We start from the raw sequence: 25,291 nt of genomic DNA on the forward strand, positions 1-25,291 counted from the left end.
GTATCCCATATGCTAGTGAATCCTTTGAAAGCAATGTTTATTATGTTTTATTCATCTTTATACAGGCACAACTAGTTTGATTATACTCTACTAAGTAGTGTGTGTGTGCGTTTTGTTTGTTTTTGTTTTTTAATATATATATTTTTTAATTTTATTTTTTATTTATTTGAGAGCGACAGACACAGAGAGAAAGACAGATAGAGGGGAAGAGAGAGAATGGGCGCGCCAGGGCTTCCAGCCTCTGCAAACGAACTCCAGACGCGTGTACCCCCTTGTGCATCTGGCTAACGAGGGACCTGGGGAACCGAGCCTCGAACCGGGGTCCTTAGGCTTCACAGGCAAGCGCTTAACCACTAAGCCATCTCTCCAGCCCTGTTTTTGTTTTTTGAGGTAGGGTCTCAGGCATGCGTCACCATGCCTGGCTTTTTTTTTTTTTTTAAACAAATTGGAAGTTTGAGGCTGTGTGTGGCGGTGCAAGCTTGAAGTCCCAGCTGAGACTAAGGTAGGGGTGGTGGGGTCATTTGAGCTTAGGAATGCAGGACCAACCTTGGCAACAGCAAGACTCCATCTCAAAAAATAAAATAAGGTAGGTGGGCATGGTGGCACATGCCTTTAACCCATCACTCAAGAGGCAGAGGCAGAGGCAGGAGGATCACCATGAGTTCAAGGCCACCCTTTGACTACATAGTGAATTCCAGGTCAGCCTGAGCTACAGTAAGATCCTACTTCAAAAAATAAAATAAAATAAGGGGTTGTTGAGATGGCTTAGTGGTTAAGATGCTTGCCAGCAAAGCTGAAGGACCCAGGTTCCATTCCTAGCACCCATATAAAGCCACATGCACAAGGTGATGCATGTGTCTGGAATTCATTTGCAGTGGCTGGAAGCGCTGGCATTCCCATTCTCTCCCTCTCTCTCTCTGTCTCTCTTTCTCTCCTCTCTGTCTCCCTTGCTTTCAAATAAATAAAGTCAAATACAATAGAGTAGTAAATTAAATTACAATAAAGTTTGTGACAACCTGCCTTGAACATGTCTACTGGTACCATTTACTTTGTGTATCTGAATTATATTTGCCAAGATGAATATGTTGAAGGGTTTCCCCTACTTTTTCCTCTAGCAGTTTCAGAGTTTCAGGTATGATATTAAGGCCTTTATTCCATTTGGACTTAATTCTTATGCATGGAGAGAGATAATCTATTTTCATCCTTCTACAGATACACATCCAGTTTTCTCAGCACCATTTGCTGAAGAAGCTGTCTTTTCTCCAATGAGTATTTTTGGCATTTTTGTTGAAGATCAGGTGGCTATAGCTATCCAGACATCTGGATCCTCTGTTCTGTTCCATTGGTCTACATGTCTGTTTTTGTGCCAGTTACCATACTGTTTTTGTTACTATGGCTCTGTAACATAGGTTAAAAATCCGGTATGGTGATCCTACCAGCCTTCTTTTTGTTTGTTGCTTAAGATTGTTTTAGATATTTGAAGTTTTTTGTGCTTCCAAATGAAATTTTGGATGTTTTTTCTATTCCATGAAGAATGCCATTGGAATTTTGATGGGGATTGCATTAATTGAGTAGATTGCTTCTGGTAAGATTGACATTTTCACAATATTGATTCTTCCAATCCAAGAAAAAGAGATGTCTTTCCATTTCCTAGTGTCTTCTGCAATTTCTCACTTGAGTATTTTAAAGTTTTCATTGCAGAGCTCCTTTACTTCCTTGGTTAGGTTTATTCAGAGGTACTTTATTTATTTATTTATTTTGATGCAATTGAGAATGGGAGTGATTCTCTGATTTCATCCTGTGTGTGTTTGTTGTTAGCATATAGGAAGGCTACTGATTTCTGTGTGTTCATTTTCTATCCTGCTACATGGCTGTAGGTGTTTATCAGCTCTAATAGTTTGCTGCTAGAGTCTTTAGGGTCCTATATTTATATAGAATCATATCATCTGCAAATAATGATAACTTGATCTCTTCCTTTCCAATTTGTATCCTTTTTTTTTTTTTGGCTTTCAAGGTAGGGTCTCACTCTGGCTTAGACTGACAACTATGTAATCTCAGGGTGGCCTCAAACTCATGATGATCCTCCTACCTTTGCCTCCTGAGTATTGGGATTAAAGGCAAGTGCCACCATGCCTGGCTTGTATCCCTTTTATGTTTGTCACATTATTGCTATGGCTAAGACTTCCAGTACTATATTAAATAAAGTGTGGACAGTGCACACCCTTGTCTTGTTTCTGATTTTCGTGGAAAATCTTCAAGTTTTTCTCCATTTAGTATTATGTTGGCTGTAGGCTTGTCATAAATAGCATTTATGTTTTTATTATGTTGAGATAAGTTCTTTCTGTTCCCAGTCTCTGTAGGACTTTTATCATGAAGAGACATTGAATTTTGTCACATGCGTTCCCTGCATCTAATGAGCTCATGTGATTTTTGTCCTTCAATCCATTTATATAATGTATTACAGTTACCAGTTTGCATATGTTGAATCATCCCTGCAACTCTGGGGTAAAGCCTACTTGGTCGGGGCAAATGATCTTTCTGATATATTCTTGTATTCTGTTTGCCAGTATTTTGTTGAGAATTTTTGCATCTATGTTAATGAGGGAGATTGGTCTGTAATTTTCTTTTTTTGTTCTATCTTTGCCTGGTTTTGGTATCAGGGTGATGGCTGGCTTCGTAGAAGGAGTTTGGTAGGATTCCTTCTTTTTCTATTTTATGGAAAAGCTTAAGAAGCAATGGTGTTAGTTCTTCCCTGAAGGTCTGGTAAAATTCTGCGGTGAATCCATCTAGGCCTGGACTTTTTTTAGTTGGGAGATTTTTGATAACTGCTTGGGTCTCCATACTTGTTATAGGTCTATTTAAGTGATTAATCTCATCTTGATTTAATTTAGGTAGGTCATATAAATCAAGGAAATCATCCATTTTTTTCAGATTTTCATACTTAGTAGAGTATATGTTTTTATTGTATGTCCCTATGATTTTTTGAATTTCTCTGGCATCTGTTGTGATGCTGTCTTTTTCATCTCTAATTTTATTAATTTGTGTCTCTTCTCTCTTTCTTTTGGTCAGATTTGCTAAGGGTTTATCAATTTTGTTTATCCTTTCAAAGAACCAGCTCTTTGTTTCATTGATTCTTTGGATTTTTTTTTTTTTTTGGTTTCTATTTCATTAACTTCTGCTCTAATCTTTATTATTTCTTCCCGTGTACTGATTTTCAGTTTAAAGCCTTGTTCTTCTCTTTCCAAGGCTTTAAAGTGAAGCATTAGTTCATTTACTTGTGACCTTTCTAATTTCTTAATATAGGCACTTAAAGCTATAAATATCCCTCTTAGGACTGCCTTCATTGTGTCCCAAAGGTTTTGGTATGTTGTGTTCTCATTATTGTGTTGTCATTATCATTTGACTCTATGAATTTTTTGACTTCCTTCTTGATTTCTTTATTGACCCATTCATCATTTAGTTGTGTATTGTTTAGTTTCCATGATTTTTTATATGCTCTATAACTTCTCTTTCTATTGATTTGTAGTATGATTCCATTGTGGTCGGATAGAATACAAGGAATTATCTCAGTTTTCCTGTATTTGTTAAGATTTGCTTTATGTCCTAATATATGGTCTATTTTAGAGAATATTCCTTGTGCTGCTGAAAAGAATGTGTTTTCTGCAGCATATGGATGAAATATCTGTTAGGTCCATTTCTTCTATGACCTCATTTAATCCAGATGCCTGTCTGTTTATTTTTTGCCAGGATGACCTGTCAATGGATGAGAGTGGGATATTGAAGTCACCTACTACAACTGTGTTTGGTGTTATCTGACCTTAGTTCTAATAGTGTTTGTTTGATGAAGTCAGGAGTCCTCATGTTAGGTGCATATATGTTTAGGATTATAATGTCCTCCTGTTGGAGTGTGCCTTTAATCAATATAAAGTGACTTTCCTTATCTTTCCTAACTAATGTTGGTCTGAAGTCTACCCTGTCAGATAGTAGGATAGCAATCCCTGCTTGTTTTCTAGGCCCATTTGTTTGAAACACTGTTTTCCAACCTTTCACCCTAAGAATGTGTCCATCATTTGTAGAAAGGTGAGTTTCTTAGAGGCAACAAATTGAAGGATCTGCTTTTTTTTTTTTTTTTTTTTTCTTTTTTTTTTCGAGGTAGGGTCTCATCTGGCTCAGGCTGACCTGGAATTCACTGTGTAGTCTCAGGGTGGCCTCGAACTCTCGGTGATCCTCCTACCTCTGCCTCCCAAGTGCTGGGATTAAAGGCATGCGCCACCACGCCCGGCCGAAGGATCTGCTTTTTAACCCAGTCTGCAAACCTATGTCTTTTGGTTGGGTCATTGAGGCCATTGATATTAAGAGTTATTATTGAAAGGTACATTTATTTTTGCCATTTTTCTTGTTTTGTAGTTCTTCCGGTTTTACCTTTGTTCTCTTGTATTAACTAGCATTTGAGTATGGTTTGTTTTTTCCCAGTTCCTTATATGTGTGCTTTTTTTTTCTCTTCAGTCCTTTCAAGTACTTTCTGTAGAGCTAGTTTTGTCTTCAAATATTCCTTTAGCCTGCTTTTGTTGTGAAATGTCCTCATTTCTCCATCTATTTGAATAGATAGCTTTGTAGGAAAAAGTAACCTTGGTTGACAGTTATCTTTCAGAACTTGGAATATATCATTCCGAGCCTTTCTGGCTTTTAAAGTTTGTGTTGAGTAATCTGCTATGATCCTGATGGGCTTGTCCTGTATCTACATCAGCATCTCTTTCCCAATTTGGGGGAAGTTTTCTTCTATGATTTTGTTAAAAATGCCTACTATGCCTTTAGAGTAAAATTCTTCTCCTTCTGCTATGCCCAGAATTCTTATGCTTGATCTTTTCATAGTGTCCTGAATATCTTGTAATTCCCAGACATACCTTTCTATTATTTTGTCTTTCTCTCTCTCTCTCTCTCTCTCTCTCTTTTTTTTTTTTTTTTTTTTTTTTTTAGTTTTTTGACGTAGGGCCTCACTCTGGCTCAGGCTGACCTGGAATTCACTATGTAGTCTCAGGGTGGCCTCGAACTCACAGCAATCCTCCTACCTCTGCCTCCTGAGTGCTGGGATTAAAGGCGTGCGCCACCACGCCCGACTAGTTTGTCTTTCTCTTTGTTGGCCTGTATTATATCTGCCACCTCATCTTCTAGTTTAGTTATCTGTCCTCTCCTTCATCCATTCTACTGGTGAGATTTTCTATAGTTTTTTGTTTGACTGATTGACTTTTTGGTTTTTCGAGGTAGGGTCTCACGATAGCCCAGGCTGACCTAGAATTCACTCTGTATTCTCAGGGTGGCCTCAAACTCATGGTGATCCTCTAACTCCTGCCTCCTTAGTGCTGGGATTAAAGGTGTGTGCCACCACACCTGGCTCCTGACTGTGTTTTACATTGCTTGTATTTCTGACTGGTTTTATTTATTATTTCTATTTTTTTTATTCATATCTTGTATTGACCTCTGTATCTCATTAAATTGGTTTACTGTGTCTTCTTTGATTCCTTTGATTTCCTCTTTGATTTCTTTGAACATAATTATAATCATTCTTTTGAAATCTTTCTCAGCTATTTCCTCTAAAGCAGTCTCTCTTGAGGTCATTTCTGATAAGAGTTATACTTTTGCTGGATTTATATTGTCATGATTTTTTTGTGTTTCTTGTATTATAATGTAGAGATTTTTGCATCTTAGATTAATGCTTGGGTTTTCTAATTATCCGCAGTATTGTTAGTGCATCAATAAATCGGATGTTACATAGTTTCAGGGTAGGAACTTAAGGTGCTAGGTGTGGCTCTTAAGACTCTTAGAACAGCTGGGTGTGGTGGTGCACGCCTTTAATCCCAGCACTCGGGAGGCACAGGTATGAGGATCACCATGAGGTCAAGGCCATGCTGAGACTACATAGTTAATTCCAGGTCAGCCTGGACCAGAGTGAGACCCTACCTTGAAAAACAAACAAACAAACAAAAGACTCTTAGAGTAACCACAAAAGTGACCCTAGACATTGGGTTTGCCTGCTGTGAGAGTATTCTAGTAGGATGGGTAGAACAAAATACAGGCAAATTCTAAAATTTAACTAACCAATATACACATTCAATGTAAACAACACAGAGTATACAAGAGTAGGTATTATGACGAACAGATCTTCTAACAAAGTCACAGTCCCTAAAGATATGTGTTGCCCCACACCCTGAATCTTGTCAACCAGGACACTGAGATTTCTGGCCTATAGAGGGTTTCAAGGTAAGCTTGTTTCAGAGTGAGACCCTTCCCCAATGAACAACAGAATAGGAGACAAAGACACTATAAATCGGGAAGCAACAAATGACAAGCCCAAAATATTGCTTATTTAAGAATGTCAAATCTGATCCATCAGATTTAACATATAATTTACCTTGACATGGAAGGTGCAATTAGTACTTCCGTTGCAAGCCTTTATACCAGGATTATTTGGCGGGTACTGACCTGGTATAATCCCAGTTACTTTTTGGGATGGTTTTGGTTTCAGTTATGCTGTGCTCCTGCTCAGGTCCCTCTTTGCTGGGCTGTGGGCTCAGGTAGGCTGGTTGGTTCAGTGGGTCATTGCTCTGATCGCCTCTGCTGGGTGTGGGCCCAGGCAGGCTGGCTGGGTCGGTGGGTCACTGCTCTGATGGCCTCTGCCAGGTGCTATGTAGGCAAGCTCCCTTCCCCAGGTCTCTGGTGCTTGTGCTCCTGGTGGGGGAGGGGAGGCTGTGGATGGTGGCTGAAGTTCTCCCATTGGTCCTTGCCATCCTCTTCCACATGAGCCACTCCACTGGTCCCTGCTGTCCTCCCTTCCATGTTTCTTGAGTTTGCAAGGAGGCTGGTGTGAGTGGAAAGCCTCTTCTCCTGGCTTTTCATGTGGCTCAGGCCCAGCCTGGCGGCTGCGGCCATATGGACTTGGTACTGCTGCTGCTGGAGCCACTTCTGCCTGCTTCTGTGATCTCTAGACGCTCTGGATCTCTCCTGCTTCTCTGCTGTGGTTGCTAATTTATTATACACCTCACTTCTTAGTAGAGGAGTGTATTTTGCTGTTGTTTTTTTTTTTTTCTTTTTGTCCCCTAGGCTACCTTGGTGTGGTTCCTAAATCAGAAGTTCCCCTGAAACCAAACTCTTCAAAATGGCAACCTGTTAATTTAAACATATATGGGCCATTGTGATCTGGTGCCTGTAAGATGTAAAAATATAATCAGAACTGTTTTAGAAAAAGTATATATTCATACAGAATGAATTGACTTCTAAATTTAGTTCTTTTAGTTACACTCATTCATAAAAATTCATTTTATCATCACCAAGAACACCTGTGTCTTTAAATGAACCAAAAAGTGAGATGGTCTGGGCTTGTTTCATATAACAGTGTTGTTACAATAAGGCACCACTTGGTATTTCCAAAACATATTGTCACTGGTTTCTTAACCATTACACAGAATGCTAGAAGTATGTTAATATTATTATTAACTAATTACATTATACTCTTGTTCCTATTCTGTGCTTATATTTTTTCTGTGTAACAGGGAAAAATGTACAAGATCTGTTAAGTAAACATGTCTTCCCCAATTTGCAAGAAAATAATCTAGAATTAAATAAGAATCCAAGACTTTATCCCATATATATGCAACAGTGTATCCCTGTTGGAGCACAGGAAGGAGCAGAAGGCAGGGGCCTACTTTCTATCCAAGATAGGGGCACATAGGTTCAAAGTTTCTCAGGCAAATACACGGTTAGAGAGTAACGGAGAGAGCAAAGAATTTGACATTTCCCTCATAGCTGATTTCTCAGATATTCAGCCCATTTAAATATTTCAAAACATGTTCTTAATTGCTGCTGTCATCATCATCATCATCATCAGATACATTGTTTAAAGGAGATTTCAATGATTGTAAGAGTCTGATCTAGTGGGCTGGTATGTGGCCATGTCTCGGGTGGAAAGCAGGTCATAGCAGAAGTCACAAATCCACACAGGCTGAGAAGACTGGCTGAGAAGAAATCTCTTTTCAGAGCAGGGCCCACAAACCACAGAACCACATTTTTAGCAATGGTGATGATGATTGAAAGGTGTAAATTTTGCTTTCTGACAGTGGGTACATACAGTGGCTTTGAGTCAGGAACTCAGCAGCATGTTCATTACTGGGTGTTGCAGTCAGGTTTGCATTGCTGGTAGAAATCACCCAACCAAGAGCAGCTTCTGGGAAAAAGATGTTTATTTTGGCTTACAGGCTTGAGGGGGAAGCTCCATGAGGGCAGGGAAAATGATGGCACGAACAGAGGGGGGACATCAACCCCTGGCCAACATATGGTGGACAGCAGGGACAGGAGAGCAAGCCAAACACTGGCGTGGGGAAACTGGCTGTAGCACCCATAAGCCCACCCCCAACAATACACTCCCTGCAGGAGGCGTTAATTTCTAAATCTCCATCAGCTGGGAACCTAGCATTCGGAACACCTACGTTTATGGGGGACACCTGAATCAAACCACCACACTGGGTGTCTTCCCACTTTTGGAGAGTAAATCAGCAACACATTTATTTTGATTCACCCACTCTGACTTCTCGGTGGCGGAGGCAGCATATACTGCAAACAATTTAGTTGGTGTCTTGATAAGCCACCCATTCCTTAATTCTCTTTCACCTTTGATGGAATCAGTGGTGACTTTCTCTAAGGGGATATGTTGTTGGTTGTACTTTTTCTTCTGGATGATAATGTTGCCGTATACAAGAATGTCATGAACTAAGAGAAACTGCCTTGCCTTCTGCCTCTGTCTGTACAACTTAGTCAATACTCCTCCAACTAGCATCCATCCAGGTTTAGTTAAGGGTGGACCAGCTGCTTCAAAACAATTGTCAACTATATATTTGCTTCACTGTTTGCTAAATGATCCACCATCTTTTGTAAATAGCCCCATCTGGCACATGCCTTGGTGGCAGTGCCAAAGGTACTGGGTGCGGGCTGGTGGCACCAACTCTGCCCTCTCCCCCCACACCAGCGCAGTCTTGCAGGGAGTTGCCACCCCACGCGTGAGCGGGACACAGCGGGAGGATGACTCTGCTCTCTGGTGACTCCCTCGCCCTTCTGCCTGTACCCTACAATGAGGCTGACTATACTCTGGCGGGCGTAGGCGGTGCTTATTTTTATTGTTTTTGTTTTTCAAGGTAGGGTCTCATTCTAGCCAAGGCTGACCTGGAATTCACTATGTTTCAGGGTGGCCTAGAACTCACAGCAATCCTCCTACCTTTGCCTCCCAAGTGTTGGCATTAAAGGCATGGGCCACTATGCCCATCCCCTTCCTGGCTTAAATTTTTTTTTTTTTATTTATTTATTTGAGAGAGAGGCACAGACAGAGAGAAAATGGGCATGCCAGGCTCTCCAGCTGCTGTAAACGAACTCCAGAGGCATGCGCCACCTTGTGCATCTGGCTTATGTGGGTCTTTTGAATCTGGGTCCTTTGGCTTTGCAGGTATGTGCCTTAACAGCTAAGCCGTCTCTCTGGCCCTTCATGGCTTTTATGTTGAGGCAGTACCCTTCTGTTTATAGTTTATAAGTTATTTTTTAAAAAATGTTTAAACATTTTTGCTTTTAAAAATTAATTAATTTGAGTCAGGCATGGTGGTGCATATCTTTAATCCCAGCACTTGGGAGGCAGAGGTAGGGGGATCACTATGAGTTTGAGGCCAACCTGAGACTACATAGTGAATTCCAGGTCAGCCTGGACTAGAATGAGACCCTATCTTGAAAAAAAAAAATTAATTTGCGCATGAATATGTGTTGTGTGGGGTGGGAAGGGCAGGGCAAGGCAAGGCAGGGTGCCACTTCTTGCTGCTGTAAACAACCAGACTCATGCATGCATTCCTTTTTGAGTCCAGCTTTATGTGGTTGGCTATGGGATTGGACCCAAACTGGCAGGTTTTGCAAGGAAACACTTTTAAACTGCTGATTCACCTCTCTATTTCCCATTTTTAATTAATTAATTATTTTAGAGAGAGATTTGGGGTGCCAGGGCCTGAGCCACTGCAGTTGAACTCCAGATGTTTATACCACCTAGTTGGCATGTGCAACCTTGGTTTGCCTCACCTTTTGTGCAGCTAGCTTCCATGTGATTTGGAGAGAGATTGAACATGGGTCCTTAGGCTTTGCAGACAGGCATCTTAACAGCTAAACCATCTCTCCAGCCCTAATTCCCATTAAAAAAATTTTTTTTGTTTTATTTATTTATTTGAGAGAGAGAGAATGAATGAGAATGGGTGTGCTAGGGCCTCTAGCCACTGCAAATGAACTCCAGACACATGCCGCCACCTTGTGCATTTGACTTAAGTGGGTACTGGGGAATTGAACCTGGTCCTTAGACTTTGCAGGCAAGAGCTTTAACCACTAAGCCATTTCTCCAGCTCTAGTCCCCATTTTTTGTTCTTTTGAGACAAAATTTCACTATTATAGTTTAGGCTAGCATCAGAAACAATCTTCTGCCTCAGCCTTTCAAGTGCTGGGATTACAGGCGTATGTCACCAGGTTTGGCTGTTGCTTGTTGTGTATTTTATCATTTAAATACATTGAATTTTATCAAATGCATTTCCTCTCTCCCTCTCTACCTTCCTTTTTCCTTCTCTTGTGGTCCCTTCTTCCTTCTCTTATAGCCTAGCCTGGCTTCAAACTCAATATGTAGTCAGAGTTGATCTTGAATTCTCCTGATCCTCTGGCTTCTCCTTGCCAAGTGATGGGATTTCAGGCATAGGCCACCACACCTGGCTTATTTATTTATTTATTATTGTTGTTATTTGTTTTTTCAAGGAAGAGTTTCACTCTAGCCCAGGCTGACCTGGAATTCACTGTGGAGTCTCAGGGTGGCCTCAAACTCACAGCGATCCTCCTACCTCCACCTCCCAAGTGCTGGGATTAAAGGTGTGCGCCCCCATGCCCGGCTTATTATTTTTGTTGTTATGTTATTTGAGACAGGGACTCATGTAGCCCAGGCTGACCCTGAAATTGCTATGTAGTTGAGCCAGGCCTTGAACTCTTAAAAAATTCCTATCTCTGCCTCCATCTGTTCCACTGATTCTCTCCCCCCCTTTTTTTAATGTAGTCTCACTCTAGCCCAGGCTGGCCTTGAACTCACAGTGATCCTCCTACCTCAGCCTTCCAAGTGTTGGGATAAAAGGTGTGTGCAACCATGCTCTGGCTCCACTGACTCTCATTTAAGACACCTGGGGGGTGGGTGTCTTGTTAGGTGGCCCAGGCTGATCTTAAATTTATGGGTTCAATTGATCCTCCTATCTCAAGATGCTGAGAAATTGGAACTACAGGCTTACACCACTGCCCAGCTATAAGTGTTAGTGGTTGAGGATCACAGAATCTGAAGTCGTGCATGTGGAGGAAGTATTTTCCCATCACACCATATCTCTCAGTGGTCTTGTACTTTGTGAAAAACTAGGATAAGGGAAATGATTTGATATTTTTCTTACAGAGGGATAGCTACTTTTTGCCTTTTGTTTCTGTCGTTCATTCTATATTGGTTGGTAAGCTCAGTAAACTTTTTTTCTTATGGTTTTTCGAGGTAGGGTCTCACTGTAGTTTTGCCTGGCCTGGAATTCACTATGCAGTCTCAAGGTGCTTCTCCTAGCTTTGCCTCCTGAGTGCTAAGATGAAAAGCATGTGCTGCCATGCCTGGTGCTCAGCAGTCATTTTGTTGTTGTTTGGAGGTAGAGTCGTGCTCTAGTCTAAGCTGACCTGGAATTCACTATGTAGTCTCAGGATGGCCTTGAACTCATTGTAGTTATCCCCTACCTCAGTCTCCTGAGTTCTGAGATAAAGGCGTGCACCACCATGCCTGGCTCAGTAAACATTTTTTTTTACTTTATTTTATTTTATTTTTTATTAACAACTTCCATGTTTACAGACAATATCTCATGGTAATACTCCCACTTCCCCCTTTGAAACTCCCTACTCCATCATATCCCCTCCCCCTCTCAATCAGTATCTTTTATTTTGATATCAAGATCTTTTCCTTCTCTTATGATGGTCTTGTGTAGGTAGTGTCAGGCACTGTGAGGTCATGAATATCCAGGCCATTTTGTGTCTGGGGGGAGCACATTGTAAGGAGTCCTACCCTTCCTTTGGCTCTTACATTCTTTCTGCCACCTCTTCCACAGTGGACCCTGAGCCTTGGAAGATATGATAGAGATATTGCAGTGCTGAACACTCTTGTCACTTCTTTCCAGCATCATGATGCTTTCTGAGTCATCCCAAGGTCACTGCCATCTGAAAAGACAAGGTTCTCTACCAAAAGTGAGAGTAGCATTAATATAAGGGTTTGACTATTAAGAGAAGTGCTTACTGGGCAGTTTGATAAGCATAGTATATGCATTTATCCAGATAGCAGCAGATGTTATACCCCTAGGGCTCATGACTACCCCCTGTGGTAGGTTTTCAGTATCAGGGATATATTCCCTCCCATGGAGCGGGCCTCCAGTCCAATTAGAGGGCAGTTGGTTTCCACCATGACAGATGTGCCACTATTGCACCCATTGGCTCATTTGGCCTGGCTGGCCAAATATAAGGCTTGCAATGTCCACTGTTGAGTATCTTCACTGGTGATTTCTTTTCCATTGAACTGCATGTAGAATGGCTTCTTCCAGCTTTCTGTCAGCTGGTCTACATGGAGTAGGTTTTTTAGCTCAGTTCCAGTAGGATTTTTTACTGGCCTTGTAGCCCAAGTATTTGGAGTCTTTAGCAATAGGGTCTTGCTATCTATTCCTGGTGGGAAACCAAGGGTCTTGGCAATGGCCTGTAATGTTTTGCGGCCATCAGAGACCTCTTTGGCCAATAAATCACTAGAAGGTATCCCATTCCTGGCACTGAAAATTTTCTAGCAACAATCTATGACTCCTGAGTGTTCCATTATCCAAAAGAGTAGGTTTCCATATGATTTATTTGTGTCCTCTTAGATTTTTTTTTTTTTTTTTTTTTGAGGTAGGGTCTCACTCTAGCCCAGGCTGACCTGGAACTCGCTCTGTAGTCTCAGGGTGGCCTTGAACTCATGGCGATCCACCTACCTCTGCCTCCCGAGTGCTAGGATTAAAGGCGTGCGCCACCATGCCCGGCTGTATCCTCTTAGATTTTGATTAGCACTCCCTCCACCTTTCCTTTACTCAGTCTCTTCCTCTGACCTCACTTGGGCTTTTTCACCCCATTAATCTATTCTTCTACTTACATATATACAATACCATCCTATTAAGTACCCCCCTCCCTCCCTTTCTCTTCCCTTTATATCTTTTCTAGCTTACTGGCCTTTGCTTCAGTAAACATTTTTATCATCTCATATATGATAGCCATTCTTATAACAGCAGTTAATATTTATACATGATCTACTTTTTGGTGGACATTATTTTGAACACTTTGCAAAATTTATAGTATCTCTGTGTAGTGAGTACTGTTTTCCCATCTTACCAAGTTGTACTTGAGACAAAGCCCTGAGACTGCATAAAATTGCACAGGTCAGTGGTAGAGCTAGGCTTTGAATGTAAGTCATTTAACTCCAGAGACCATGCTGGTAGTAATTTTCTGTAATTTTTTCTTTCTTTCGTGTTTTCTTTTTCTTTCTTTCTTTTTTTTTTTTTTTTTTTTTTTTTTGGTTTTTTGAGGTAGGGTCTTATTCTAGCTTAGACTGATTAGACTGACTGGAATTTACTGTGTAGTTTCAGGGTGGCCTTGAACTCTCGGAGATCCTCCTACCTCTGCCTCCCAAGTGCTGGGATTAAAGGTGTGTGCTACCACTCCCAGCTTAGTTTTCTGTATTCTTAAACTGAAAAAAAGAAAAACAGTGCTCTTTTCCTCACACATCTTACTAGGAAGTATTTGCAAGCATGTTGATAAATTTACATGAAATTGCTGTTACATTTTTGGTAATTAATTTTCATTTGTGTTTTTAGGACATTCAGCCAGAAGAAGGCTGCTATTGAAAGAGAGTATGCACAGGTAAGCATGGAGTTGGAGGTCCCTGTTCTAGGTACACCTTTCCACCTTTGCCCAAGCTTAGATGTACAGTTGTCAGAGAGAAACTTTAGAATCCTCACACTTTCCTCCCCCCTCCCCTCTTCACCTCTCCTCTCCTCTCCTCATTTCTGACTGTCTCCCTTTGTGTTCCTTTTTTTTGTTGTTGTTGTCTTGAGATAGGGTCTCACTCTAACCCGGGCTGACCTGGAACTCACGGCGATCCTCCTACCTGTGCCTCCTGAGAGCTGGGATTAGAGGCATGTGCCCCTACACCTGTCTGTGTTTCTTTTCTGTCATTTAAATCTTCAAGCAAGGCATTAAGTTGCTCCTTATTATACAGAAGATTGTAAGTCTTGTTCAAGATGACTTTTTTTTTTTACAGTATTTATAGGCATGAATGATAAACACATTTTACAAGTATACTATTGCTGTTTATATGCCCTGTTCTTTGCAGGGTGTGAAAGGTTAGTTTTCATACTTTTTCAGTCAGGCATTTAGTTACCATGACAGATAGCCTCTTTGATTGTGAGTCATGTTCTTTCAGTAGAAGCTATGTAACTGTTTCTAGGGAAATTTAAGAACTTTAAAAAATTTAAATTAGGTCCTTATTTGTACTCTGATAATTAAACATTGCAAGAAAAACGACACTGAGACATTAATTTTTGTGGACTGTAAGTACAAGTATTTGTCCCTGTATAAAAACTGGTATATGTCTGTAATCCCAGTAATTGAGTGACAAAAGCAGGAGAATTGGTGCAAATTTGAAGCTAGTTTGATTTCCATAACAGGTTTCAGGCTAGCTAGCACTACGTAGTGAGACTCTTGCCTCAAAAAACAAACACCCCCCCCTTAAAAATTTATTGTAATTTAGAAAAATTTAAAAAGCAAACACCTCCCCTTAAAAATTTATTGTATCTTAGAAAAATTTAAGCAGTATATCAATTAACTTTGTGTTACTATGCTCAGCGTACCTGAAATAGACCACTTAAGAGAAGAAAGATTTACTTTGATGCTTCAGAGGGTTCAGTGTGATGCAGCAGGGAGGGTACAGCAGAGCAGAGCAGAGCAGAGCAGCTCACATCTGATTAGGAAGCAGAGGAAAGGGAATGCCTGTGCTTACTGGCTTTCTCCTTTTCTTTTTCTCCTTCCTTTTATTCTATCTGGGACCCCAGCCCATGGGATAGTGCCGCCCACATAATGTGAAGGATTGTCAGCCCTCAGTTAATCCTGTGTGGAAATGCCTTCACAGATACCCAGAGGTACGCCTCACCATCTCCTAGGTGACATTCAAATCTAGTCAAGTTTCTAATTAAGATCACTTTCTATGTGTAGTGGCATTGTAAAAGCTTCCTTCCCTCCATATTTGAAAGTCATATTTTTAGCAAAAAATTGATATGCAGGAGAAAAAATAAGAACATTAGAAAGAAAAATTAACATGAAATGAATGTTCAATAATGGTTGCTGCTGCTGTGGTTAATTCTTGTTAGAAATGATGAGATTGGGGCATTATTTTATTTTATATGTGTTGTGAGGTCTTCACTTTAATTTTATTCTAATTTCATTCTAGTTAATTAGGTAGATGTCTACCTTTGACTTGAAGTCTTAGAAGAGAATTATCTATTCCTTAAAAGCTAGATGTAATTTACTAAGTTAGTCAGTAGTTGTTGAACTCTTACATTGTTTCATAAAATAAATAGAATCAATTCTATTAATGTTAAGCTTTTTTTCTGTGTGTATGTAATGATTAGTAACAGTGATAGTTAACATGTATTGGCTCCTTCCCTTATTCTAGGCTCTATGCTAGGTATTTGACATGTATGTATATGGTTCAATACTCTTTCTTTTTTAACTTATTGGGCTGTAGGGATGGCTTAGCAATTAAGGCATTTGCCTGCAAAGCCAAAGGACCCAGGTTCAATTTCCTAGGACCCATATTAGCCATAGTTTTATTATTTATTTAAGAGAGAGAGAGAGAGAGAGAGAAACAGAATGAGGACCTACTTCTACTGCAAATGAGCTTCAAATGCATGTGCCACTTTGTACATCTGTTTTTGTTTTTGTTTTGTTTTGTGGTTTTGTTTCCCAAGTAGGGTTTCATTCTAGTCCAGGCTGATCTGGAACTCACACTGTAGTTCCAGGTTGGCCTTGAACTCAGTGATCCTCTTCTTACCTTTGTCTCCCAAGTGCATCTGGTTTTATGTGGATACTGGAGAATTGAACCTGAGCTGAGCTGAGCTGTCAAGCTTTACAGACAAGCATCTTACCCACTGAGTAATCTCTTTAGCCTCTATTGTTTACTGTTTTATTTTATCTACTCATGTGGTGCAGAGGATTGAACCCAGGGCTTCATACATGTTAGGCTAGTACTCCATCACCGAACTGTATCTTTAGCCTGGTAACACACTATTTTTATTTATTTAGTTAGTTTTTTGAGGTAGTGTCTCACTCTAGTCTAGGCTGACCTGGAATTCACTGTGGAGTCTCAGGGTGGCCTCAAACTCACGGCAATCCTCCTACCTCTGCCTCCCAAGTGCTGGGATTAAAGGAATGTTCCATCATGCCCGGCTAATACACTATTTTTTAATTAAACATTTATTTATTTATTTATTTTGTTTATTTTTTTTCGAGGTAGAGTCTCGCTGTGGCCCAGGTTGATTTGGAATTCACTCTGTAGTCTCAGGCTGGTTGCAAACTCATAATGATCTTCCTACCTCAGCCTCCTATGTGCTGGGATTAAAGGCATGTGCCACCATGCCCAGACTAGACATTTACTTAAAGATCTGTTAGTTTTCATATGTTAAGAAGATATTAACTGAGTACTCTTTTAGGAACTATGGACGTGCTCAAAAAGGGTGTGGGATAAGTGTAGTCTTTGCATTTACATACCTTCTGTGGATTTTTGTAGCCTCCAATTAAATTTCTCTTCAAAGCCACTCTCATGGCATGGTTAATTGGAAAAGAATGCCCTTATAGGAGTATTACCACTGGTAGGTGCTATTATTCTCTATTTAAAATATTGAATGCCCAAAAGTTTGAGCATTTGCAAGATCCAAAAAACATACAGATGAGCCATCCCAATGGATAAAATATATTTTTCATATTTTATTTTTATTTGTTATTTGAGAGAGAGGGAGAGAATGGGCGCACCAGGGCCTCCAGCTGCTGCAGATGAACTCCAGATGTATGTGCCACCTGATGCATCTGGCTTACGTGGACCCTGTGAATTGAACCTGGGTCCTTCAGCTTTGCAGGCAAATAAATGCCTTAACTGCTAAGCCATCTCTCCAGCCCTAGGAAAATATTTAAAGAAGCTGGATGTGGCGGCTCATGCTTGTCATTTCAGTACTTGAGCAGCTGAGGTGATAAGATTATTGTGAATGAGTTCAAGACCAGTCTGGGCTACATTGTGGGTTAAAGGCCAACATGGGCTTCAGAGTGAGATATTGTCTCAAAAAAATTTTGTGTGTGGGTGTGTTTGCAGAAAATGGATTTATGTGAACTTGAAATTGATCATATGGTAGCAAATTTGGAAAACACGGCCTCAGGTATATGCAAAATAAGCTTATAATATAGTTTCAGTGAATATTGGAGGAAAAAGTTATTGTGGAGCATTTACACTTGATGGAATTTAAGCAGTGAGCCTTTTCAAGTTTCTTGGCAATTTCAATTTCCAATAAGAGTAATAATGTTTTATTTTTAAGCAATGGCTGATGAGGTTCACTTCATAATTCTCCCGAAATAACAGTTGAGTTGCATATGTATTTATGCAAATAGAACAAATAGATATCTGAAAACAAGTCACAGAAGAATCACAACTTCAAATTTTAGGATAAAGTCAAGTCTAGTTTCTGCTTAAGTGTTGGAAAAAACTATTTACAGTACTCAAACTGAGATTACTGCAGGCAAGTTCTTTGTATAAATGTGCTTCCTGTAGCTTTTGGCAGAATGCAGCTGCTGAAGGAAGGATACAGAAGGTTACTGTGGCTGGAGAGAAGAAGCAGGAAAAGACTGTGGACTCGAAAGGGCGACTCCTTGCTAAAGGATAAACAAAGTAAAATGGACATGCTGGCAATCACCCTGTGGTGTCACCTAATTGTTTTTGATATTTTTATTATTTTAAGAAATAAATCTAGCTGGGCATGGTGGCACACACCTTTAATCCCAGCACTCGGGAGGCAAATGAACTCCAGATGCAGGAACCACTTTGCATCTGGCTTTGACGTGGGTACTGGGGAATCGAACCTGGGTTATGAGGCTTTGCAGATAAGCACCTCTACTGCTGAGCTGATCTCTCCAGCCCCACATTCTTGTTAATTTTTATTTATTTTCACATGTGTGTGTGTGTGTGTGTGTAGGGAGGGGTCAGGCCACACCAGGGTCTCTTGCTGCTACAAATGTGAGTGGCTGGGAAATTGAGCCCTGGAGCTGTTAGGATTTGCAACCAAGTGCTTTTAACCTCTGAGCCATCTCCCCAGGTCCAGACCATTGACATATTGTGTTGGTTGGCTTAACCACTCTTGCAGTAGTACAGCTGGGGAGGGTGGAGCTTGGCTTCTGGAGGAGAGAGGCCACCTCTGCTGGGTGTGTGCCGCTTATTTTAAGGAACTGTTTAGTAAGGATCAGAAAGAGACTAGGATAATGTATAACTTTCTTATCACAATAGGAACATATGAGAATGTACTGTTCACTATGTAAAGATGCAATGGACTGTAGGGTAGAATGGTAGGAGTCAATGCTAGCATATAAGCAAAGGTTTGGTTTTCTTTTTGGTTTTCAATTCTCAGCACTGCATAAACTGGGCATGGTGAAATGAGCCAAGTAGTCTCAGCACTTAGGAGGTGGAGGCAGGAGAACCAGAGGTTAAAGGTCCTCTTTGACCAACCACTTAGTGAGTTCTAGGCCAGTATGGAATACAGGAGACCATGCCTCAAAAACAAACAAATAAAATTACAATTACCTCCTGGGTGTTGAGATTACAGGAATGAGCCACCACGTCTGCCTGGGGAAATATCTCTGGCCATGTTATCATTTCCTCATCCAAAGTGCAGGGTCTGCTAATGAGCAAGATATATTAGAGGGTATATTTATTATGGGATCTCTGTAGTTATATTTTTCAAGACCATTTTCATTGACAAGATCACTGTGCTTTTCCTACCTTTGCCTCCTGAGTGCTGGAATTAAAGGTGTGTGCCATCATGGCCAGTCTCATTAGTATTATTCCTTTTTTTTTTTAAGGTAGGTTTTCACTCTGGTCCAGGCAGACCTGGAATGCACTCTGGAATGCACACCATAGTTGGCTCTTGGTTATTTGTGTATTTTTGTTTTTAAAGAGTTTTTTTTGACAAAGAAAGATACATTTTATTTTATTTGAGAGCAACCTTCAGCAAAAGAGGCAGAGAGAGAGAGAGAGAATGGGCACACCAGGGCTTCCAGCCACTGCACACAAACTCTAGATGCATGCACCACCTTGTGCACTTGGCTTACATGGGTCCTGGGGAATCAAGCCTTGAACCAAGGTCCTTAGGCTTCACAGGCAAGCGCTTAACCGCTAAGCCATCTCTCCAGCCCGTACTTGTGTATTTTTGTTTTTGTTTTTTTCCAAGGTAGGGTCTCACTCTAGCCCAGGCTGACTTGGCATTCGCTTTGTAGTCTCAGGGTGGCCTCGAACTCACAATGATCCTCCAACCTCTGCCTCCTGAATGCTTGGATTAAAGGTGTGCACTGCCACATCCAGCTTGCAGCTTCCTTTTTATTCAGTGTGTGACCTTAGCTCAATGATGCTATCCACATTCAGGATGGGTCTTCCTGTGTCAGTTAAACCTCTGAAAACATTCTCACAAGTAGCCAAAGGTTTTTCTCTCAAGCAATCTTATCAAATTGATTAAAATCAACCAGTATATTTTTCATTTATTTATTGTTTTGGAATTTTTCTTTGTTGTAGGGTCTTAATCTAGCCCAGGCTGGTCTCAAACTCACAGTGATCCTCCTACTTCTGCCTCCCTAGTAGTGGTATTAAAGGTGTGTGACACCATGTATGCCCAGCTCAGTATACTTTTTTTTTTTTAAATCTCAGTTCCAGGGCAGAGATTTTTTTTCTTTTTCTTTTTTTGGTTACTTTATTTATTTATTTGAGAGCAACAGGGCGGGGGGAGGGAGAGGGAGAGGGAGAGAACGAGCACTCCAAGGCCTCCAATCATTGCAAATGAACTCCAGATGTATGCGCCCCCTTGTGCATCTGGCTAACGTGGGTCCTGGGGAATTGAGCCTCAAACCCAGGTCCTTAGGCTTCACAGGCAAGCACTTAACCTCTAAGCCATCTCTCTAGCCCCTCAGTATACTTTTTAAGTATAAGGAATTACAAATATCATAACTTTGCACTTGCATAATACTAAGCAAACAAAAAGCTGGGTGAAATTGAAACTCCCGGTTTAGTAAATGCTTTTATAACACACTGAAGCAGGAGTTTTGTTTTTGGATCTTTTATTTGTTTTTTTTAAAATTATTTTACTGACAACTTCCAAACATACAGATAATATAACATCATAATCCTATCCCACCACTCTCCCTTTCCCCCACCTGAGTCCCCTCTGCTGAATCTGTCTTCTTTCCAACTAGTCCTTTCTATTTTTTTTAAATTATTTATTTATTTATTTGAGAGCGACAGACAGAGAGAAAGACAGATAGAGGGAGAGAGAGATAATGGGCGCGCCAGGGCCTCCAGCCTCTGCAAACAAACTCCAGACGCGTGCGCTCCCTTGTGTATCTGGCTAACATGGGACCTGGGGAACCGAGCCTTGAACCGGTGTCCTTAGGCTTCACAGGCAAGCACTTAACCGCTAAGCCATCTCTCCAGTCCCCCTTTCTATTTTTATGTCATCCTTTTCCCCCTTCCTATTATGCAGGGCTTGTGTAGGTAGTGGCAACTACTGTGAGGTCATGAATTCTATGACCACTTTGTGTCAGGAAGACAGTATTGTAAAGCACTTTTACCTACTTTTGGCTCTGACATTCTATGCGCCACTTCTTCCACAGTGGTCCCTGAGCCTTGGAGTGTGTGATAGAGAGGTCTTGGTGCTGAGCCACTCCTCTGTTACTTCTCAGCAGTATGGTGCCTTCTGAGTCATCCCAGGGTCACTGCCATCTGAAAAGAGAAGCTTCTCTAACCAAAAGTGCATTAATATATGGATATGAACATTAAGAGAAGTGCTTACCGGACAGCCATACTAATTTTTTCTTTCAAGGTAGGGTTTCACTCTAGCCCAGGCTGACCTGGAACTCTCAGTAGTTCTAGGCTGACCTCGAACTCACAGTGATCCTCCTACTTCTGCCCCTCAAGTGCTGGGATTAAAGATGTATGCCACCATGCCTGGCACAAGTATTTTGATTTATTGTGTGTGTGAGAAAGTGTGTATGGTGTGCCAGGGCCTCCTGCCACTGTAGATATACTCCAGAGAGATGCTTGTGCCACTTTGTACATCTGGCTTTATGTGGACATTGGGGAATGAGTTGAACCTGATTATCAGGCTTTGCAAGCAAGTGGCTTTAACCAGTGACTATCTCTGTGGACCCTTAAAATCTTTAAAACTTATTTTGTTATTTGAGAGAGAGAGAGAGAGAGTGGGGATGGGGAGAGTGATAGATGACACATTTTCTCCAGCACCTTGATGAGTTTTGAGTCTCCCTAGTGATCACAGCCATCTGAAAAGAGAAGCTTCTCTAACCAAAAGTGAGAGTAACATTAATATATGGCCATAAACATAAGTATTCAGAGGGCATTTCGGTGGGCAGAATACGTCCATTTAGCCAGACATCCTCCCTAGCCATAGGCTTTTGACTAGGTTTTCAGTATCAGGCATGAATCCTTGCTCATGGAGTGGGCTTTAAGTCCAGTCAGCAGTTTGTTTCCCCCATAACAGACATGCCATCATTGTACCAGTTGGCACATTTGGCCTGGCTGTCCAGCCATAAATCTAAAACCAGGTAGGGTCCACTGCTGGTTAGACCATAAATGACTTTCTAAAGGCTCCATGGTTCTCTCTGGCATCCTGGCATCTAGTCTACAGGGAGGCGGTTTCCAGCTCAGCTCCTGCTTGATTTCTCAGTGGCCTGTAACCCAAGCACATGGAGTCTTCAGCAGTAGGGTTTTACCATCTAGTTCTGGTGGGATGCTAAGAGTATTGGCAATAGCCTGTAATGTTTTGGGAACAGCAGAGGCCTCCCTAACCAACAACTTACTGGATACTATTCTACCCCTGGCACTGAAATTTTCTTGTAACAACCTATGGCTTCTGGGCACAGCATTGTTCATCCCCACTGGGTAGTTCTAGCCAGACTTTTTTTTCTTTTAATTTTTAATTTTTTCATTAATTAGTTTTGTATTCAGCAAATACCGTCAGTTTGGTATCATTATTAGGCTCATCCATGACCTACCCCCTCCCCATTGGCCCCTCCTTATTGAGGTATATGGGTCGTGCATTGTGGAGTTAGCCCACAGTTATGGGTAGGATAAATGTCTCTGCATATCATGATCCAACATGTGGCTGTGACATTCTTTTCACCCCTCTTCTGCAAAATTTCCCTGAGCTATGTTGGGTTCATTTTTGGTCTGCTTCAGAGATGAGGTGTTGGGGGCCTCTGGGGCTATGGCTCTCTGATTTGGTAGGAGTTGATTTTTCTCTGTGTTGATCTCCGTCACCCTTGTGCCTATACCCAGTTCACCAGGAAAACAGCACCCTTGCTTGTTTGGCCAATTTTTCTTCGTTTCAGCCGGGCCCCTTTTGAGGTATGATTGGGTGGCTCTCTCCTTAGGATCTATATCTATCTGAAAAAGAGAAGCAGATTCTCCAATGGAGAGTAAGTTAGCACCAGGACAAATGAGATAACCCTTACTTATTTTTATAGAGAATTTAATAGGTGTAGGCCCTCTTGTAGCACACAATTGATGGTAGGTTGATAATGGAGAGCAGGCTTATATGGATATGGTTCTGACTTATTTCCCAGCTCCAGCTATGGGTCCTGTACCACTGAGGGGACCAGTTAGCCGAATCAAGAGCAGTTGTTTCCCCACCATGGCTGTGTGCCACTATTGCACTTGTGTGGGCATCACAACAGGTTATTTGCTGCTAAGTAGGTTAGACCATGAGTTGCTTGGACAGATACTGGTCATTTTCCCCCAGTCGCCCATGTAGCACCTTCTGGCACTAGACACGCTGTCTGTCTGGAGACTGACTCTTCCAGCTTCCAGCCATGCCATTCCATTTTACATAAAAGTGTCTTCAGCAGTAGGGTCTTACCACTAACCTTTGGTGGGTCATCAAGTACTCGAACAGAAATCTGTCTTTTTGTTAGGAAACCTTGTAGGTCTCTTTGATCAAAAGCTCATTGTGGATGATAGCCACATGCTGGTACTGGGAGTTACAGGTCAGTGCCCACTAAGAAAATGAGGAAAAAGATAACTAATATAAAAGAATTAGAGAGACGAGAGAGAGAGGGAGGGACGGAGGGAAGCTGTGGAAAATTCAGGTCAGTCTTCATCATACTCTCTCCACAGACTCTCTTTTTTAAAATTTTATTTTTTAATTTTATTTATTTGAGAGTGACAGACAGAGAAAGGGGGGGGGGGGAGAATGGGTGCACCAGGGGCCTCCAGCCATCGCAACCAAACTCCAGTTGCGTGTGTCCCCTTGTGCATCTGGCTAACGTGGGTCCTGGGGAATCTAGCCTCGAACCAGGGTCCTTAGCCTTCGCGGGCAAGCACTTAACCAATAAGCCATCTCTCCAGCCCTCAGACTCTCTTTTTAACATATATACCATTTATTTATTTTATTTATTTGCAAGGAGAGGATGTGGGGGAAACTGGGCACACCCAGGCCTCCAGCCACTGCAAATGAACTCCAGACCCATCCAGCACTTTGTACTCTGGATTTTACATGGGTACTGGGACATCAAACCCAGGCCATCAGGCTTTGCAAGCAAGTGCCTTAGCTGCTGAGCCATCTCTCCAGCCCTAAACATATATGCTGTTAACTTACAAAGAAGTAGTTTTCTGTAGGGCTTATTCATAATATCTTCTATTTTGATTAACCCTCCTCTCAACCCCTTCTTTCTTCCATCTCCTCACCTGACTGACTGCACTTAGACCATTTCCCCCTTAGTATTCTGCCCCTCTACTTACCTATCTATGTCTTCTCCCCTAAGCCCGTTCCTGTAACTCCTTTCCTCATGGGCCCTTTTTAGCTTCCTGGTCTCTACTACTGACATTTACTTCAACTCAGATACAAATGTAAACATTCGAGATCCACATAGGAGAGGGAATATGTAGCATTTGACTTTGTGAGCCTGGGTTACTACCTCACTTATTCTAACCTTCTCCACATTCATTCATTTCCCTTTTAATTTCATATTCTTTGATAGCTAAGTAAAATTCTGTCATGTTGGGCTGGAGAGATGGCTTAACGGTTAAGCGCTTGCCTGTGAAGCCTAAGGACCCCGGTTCGAGGCTCGATTCCCCAGGACCCACGCTAGCCAGATGCACAAGGGGGCGCACGTGTCTGGAGTTTGTTTGCAGTGGCTGGAGGCCCTGGCACGCCCGTTCTCTCTGTCTCTAACTGCCTCTTTATCTCTGTCACTTTCGAATAAATAAATAAAAATAATTTTCAAAAAATTCTGTCATGTAATGTACTACATCTTCATTATCCGTCCATTTGTTAACATAATCACCCTGCATAAATTGTTTAAACCATCTGCTTATCTACATAATGGGTTAATAAGTAACTCAGTTATTGCTAAGCTTACATAAGATAAAGAAGTCATTAGTTTAGGATTATTTGTATATATGGTCATTAAAATTTATGTAGTGAATTTTGAGGGATATAGTACTTGACATACTATTAAAATGTTAGTATGTTTTAAATAATTTTGACAGCCATAATCTTAGCAAATATTGTTAGTGTCACACTGATCCCATTTATGAATGAAAGAACCTAAATATTTTCTGCTAGAACTCATGAATAGGTTTTAGATTATAGCATGGCATAATAGTTTGTTTTAGGACCTCTTTTTGGATTATCTTTGGCAGTGACTATACATTGTCAATAGCCAGTAATTTTTTTTTTGTTTATCTGGGGATATAAATCCAAAACAAAGCATTTAATTGTTTGTACTCTTATTTCCTAGTTAAGTTTTAAAAATGTAACCCAGGCTGGAGAGATGGCTTAGTGATTAAGGCACATGTCCGCAAAGCCAGATGACCCAGGTTCTCTTCTCTAGGTCCCAC

General features: G+C 41.2%; 1 protein-coding gene and 1 pseudogene across 5 annotated transcripts in view; one reads left to right on the plus strand and one right to left on the minus strand.

Annotated features, from left to right (window-relative positions):
• Fchsd2 (FCH and double SH3 domains 2) overlaps positions 1-25,291 on the plus strand; it is a 229,597-nt gene that overhangs the window by 38,793 nt on the left and 165,513 nt on the right. For 4 of the 5 annotated variants that reach the window (XM_045145406.1, XM_045145409.1, XM_045145407.1 and 1 more), the window contains one exon: positions 13,953-13,998. In XM_045145406.1, the coding sequence (XP_045001341.1) occupies positions 13,953-13,998 (46 nt within the window). Of the gene's footprint in view, positions 1-13,952; positions 13,999-25,291 lie in introns of those variants that run through there. The other variant, XM_045145411.1, reaches the window with a different exon arrangement.
• On the minus strand, positions 7,848-8,916 carry LOC123459315 (annotated as a pseudogene).

This window comes from Jaculus jaculus, chromosome 3, assembly GCF_020740685.1.
Source record: "Jaculus jaculus isolate mJacJac1 chromosome 3, mJacJac1.mat.Y.cur, whole genome shotgun sequence".
Taxonomy (NCBI): Eukaryota; Metazoa; Chordata; class Mammalia; order Rodentia; family Dipodidae; genus Jaculus; species Jaculus jaculus.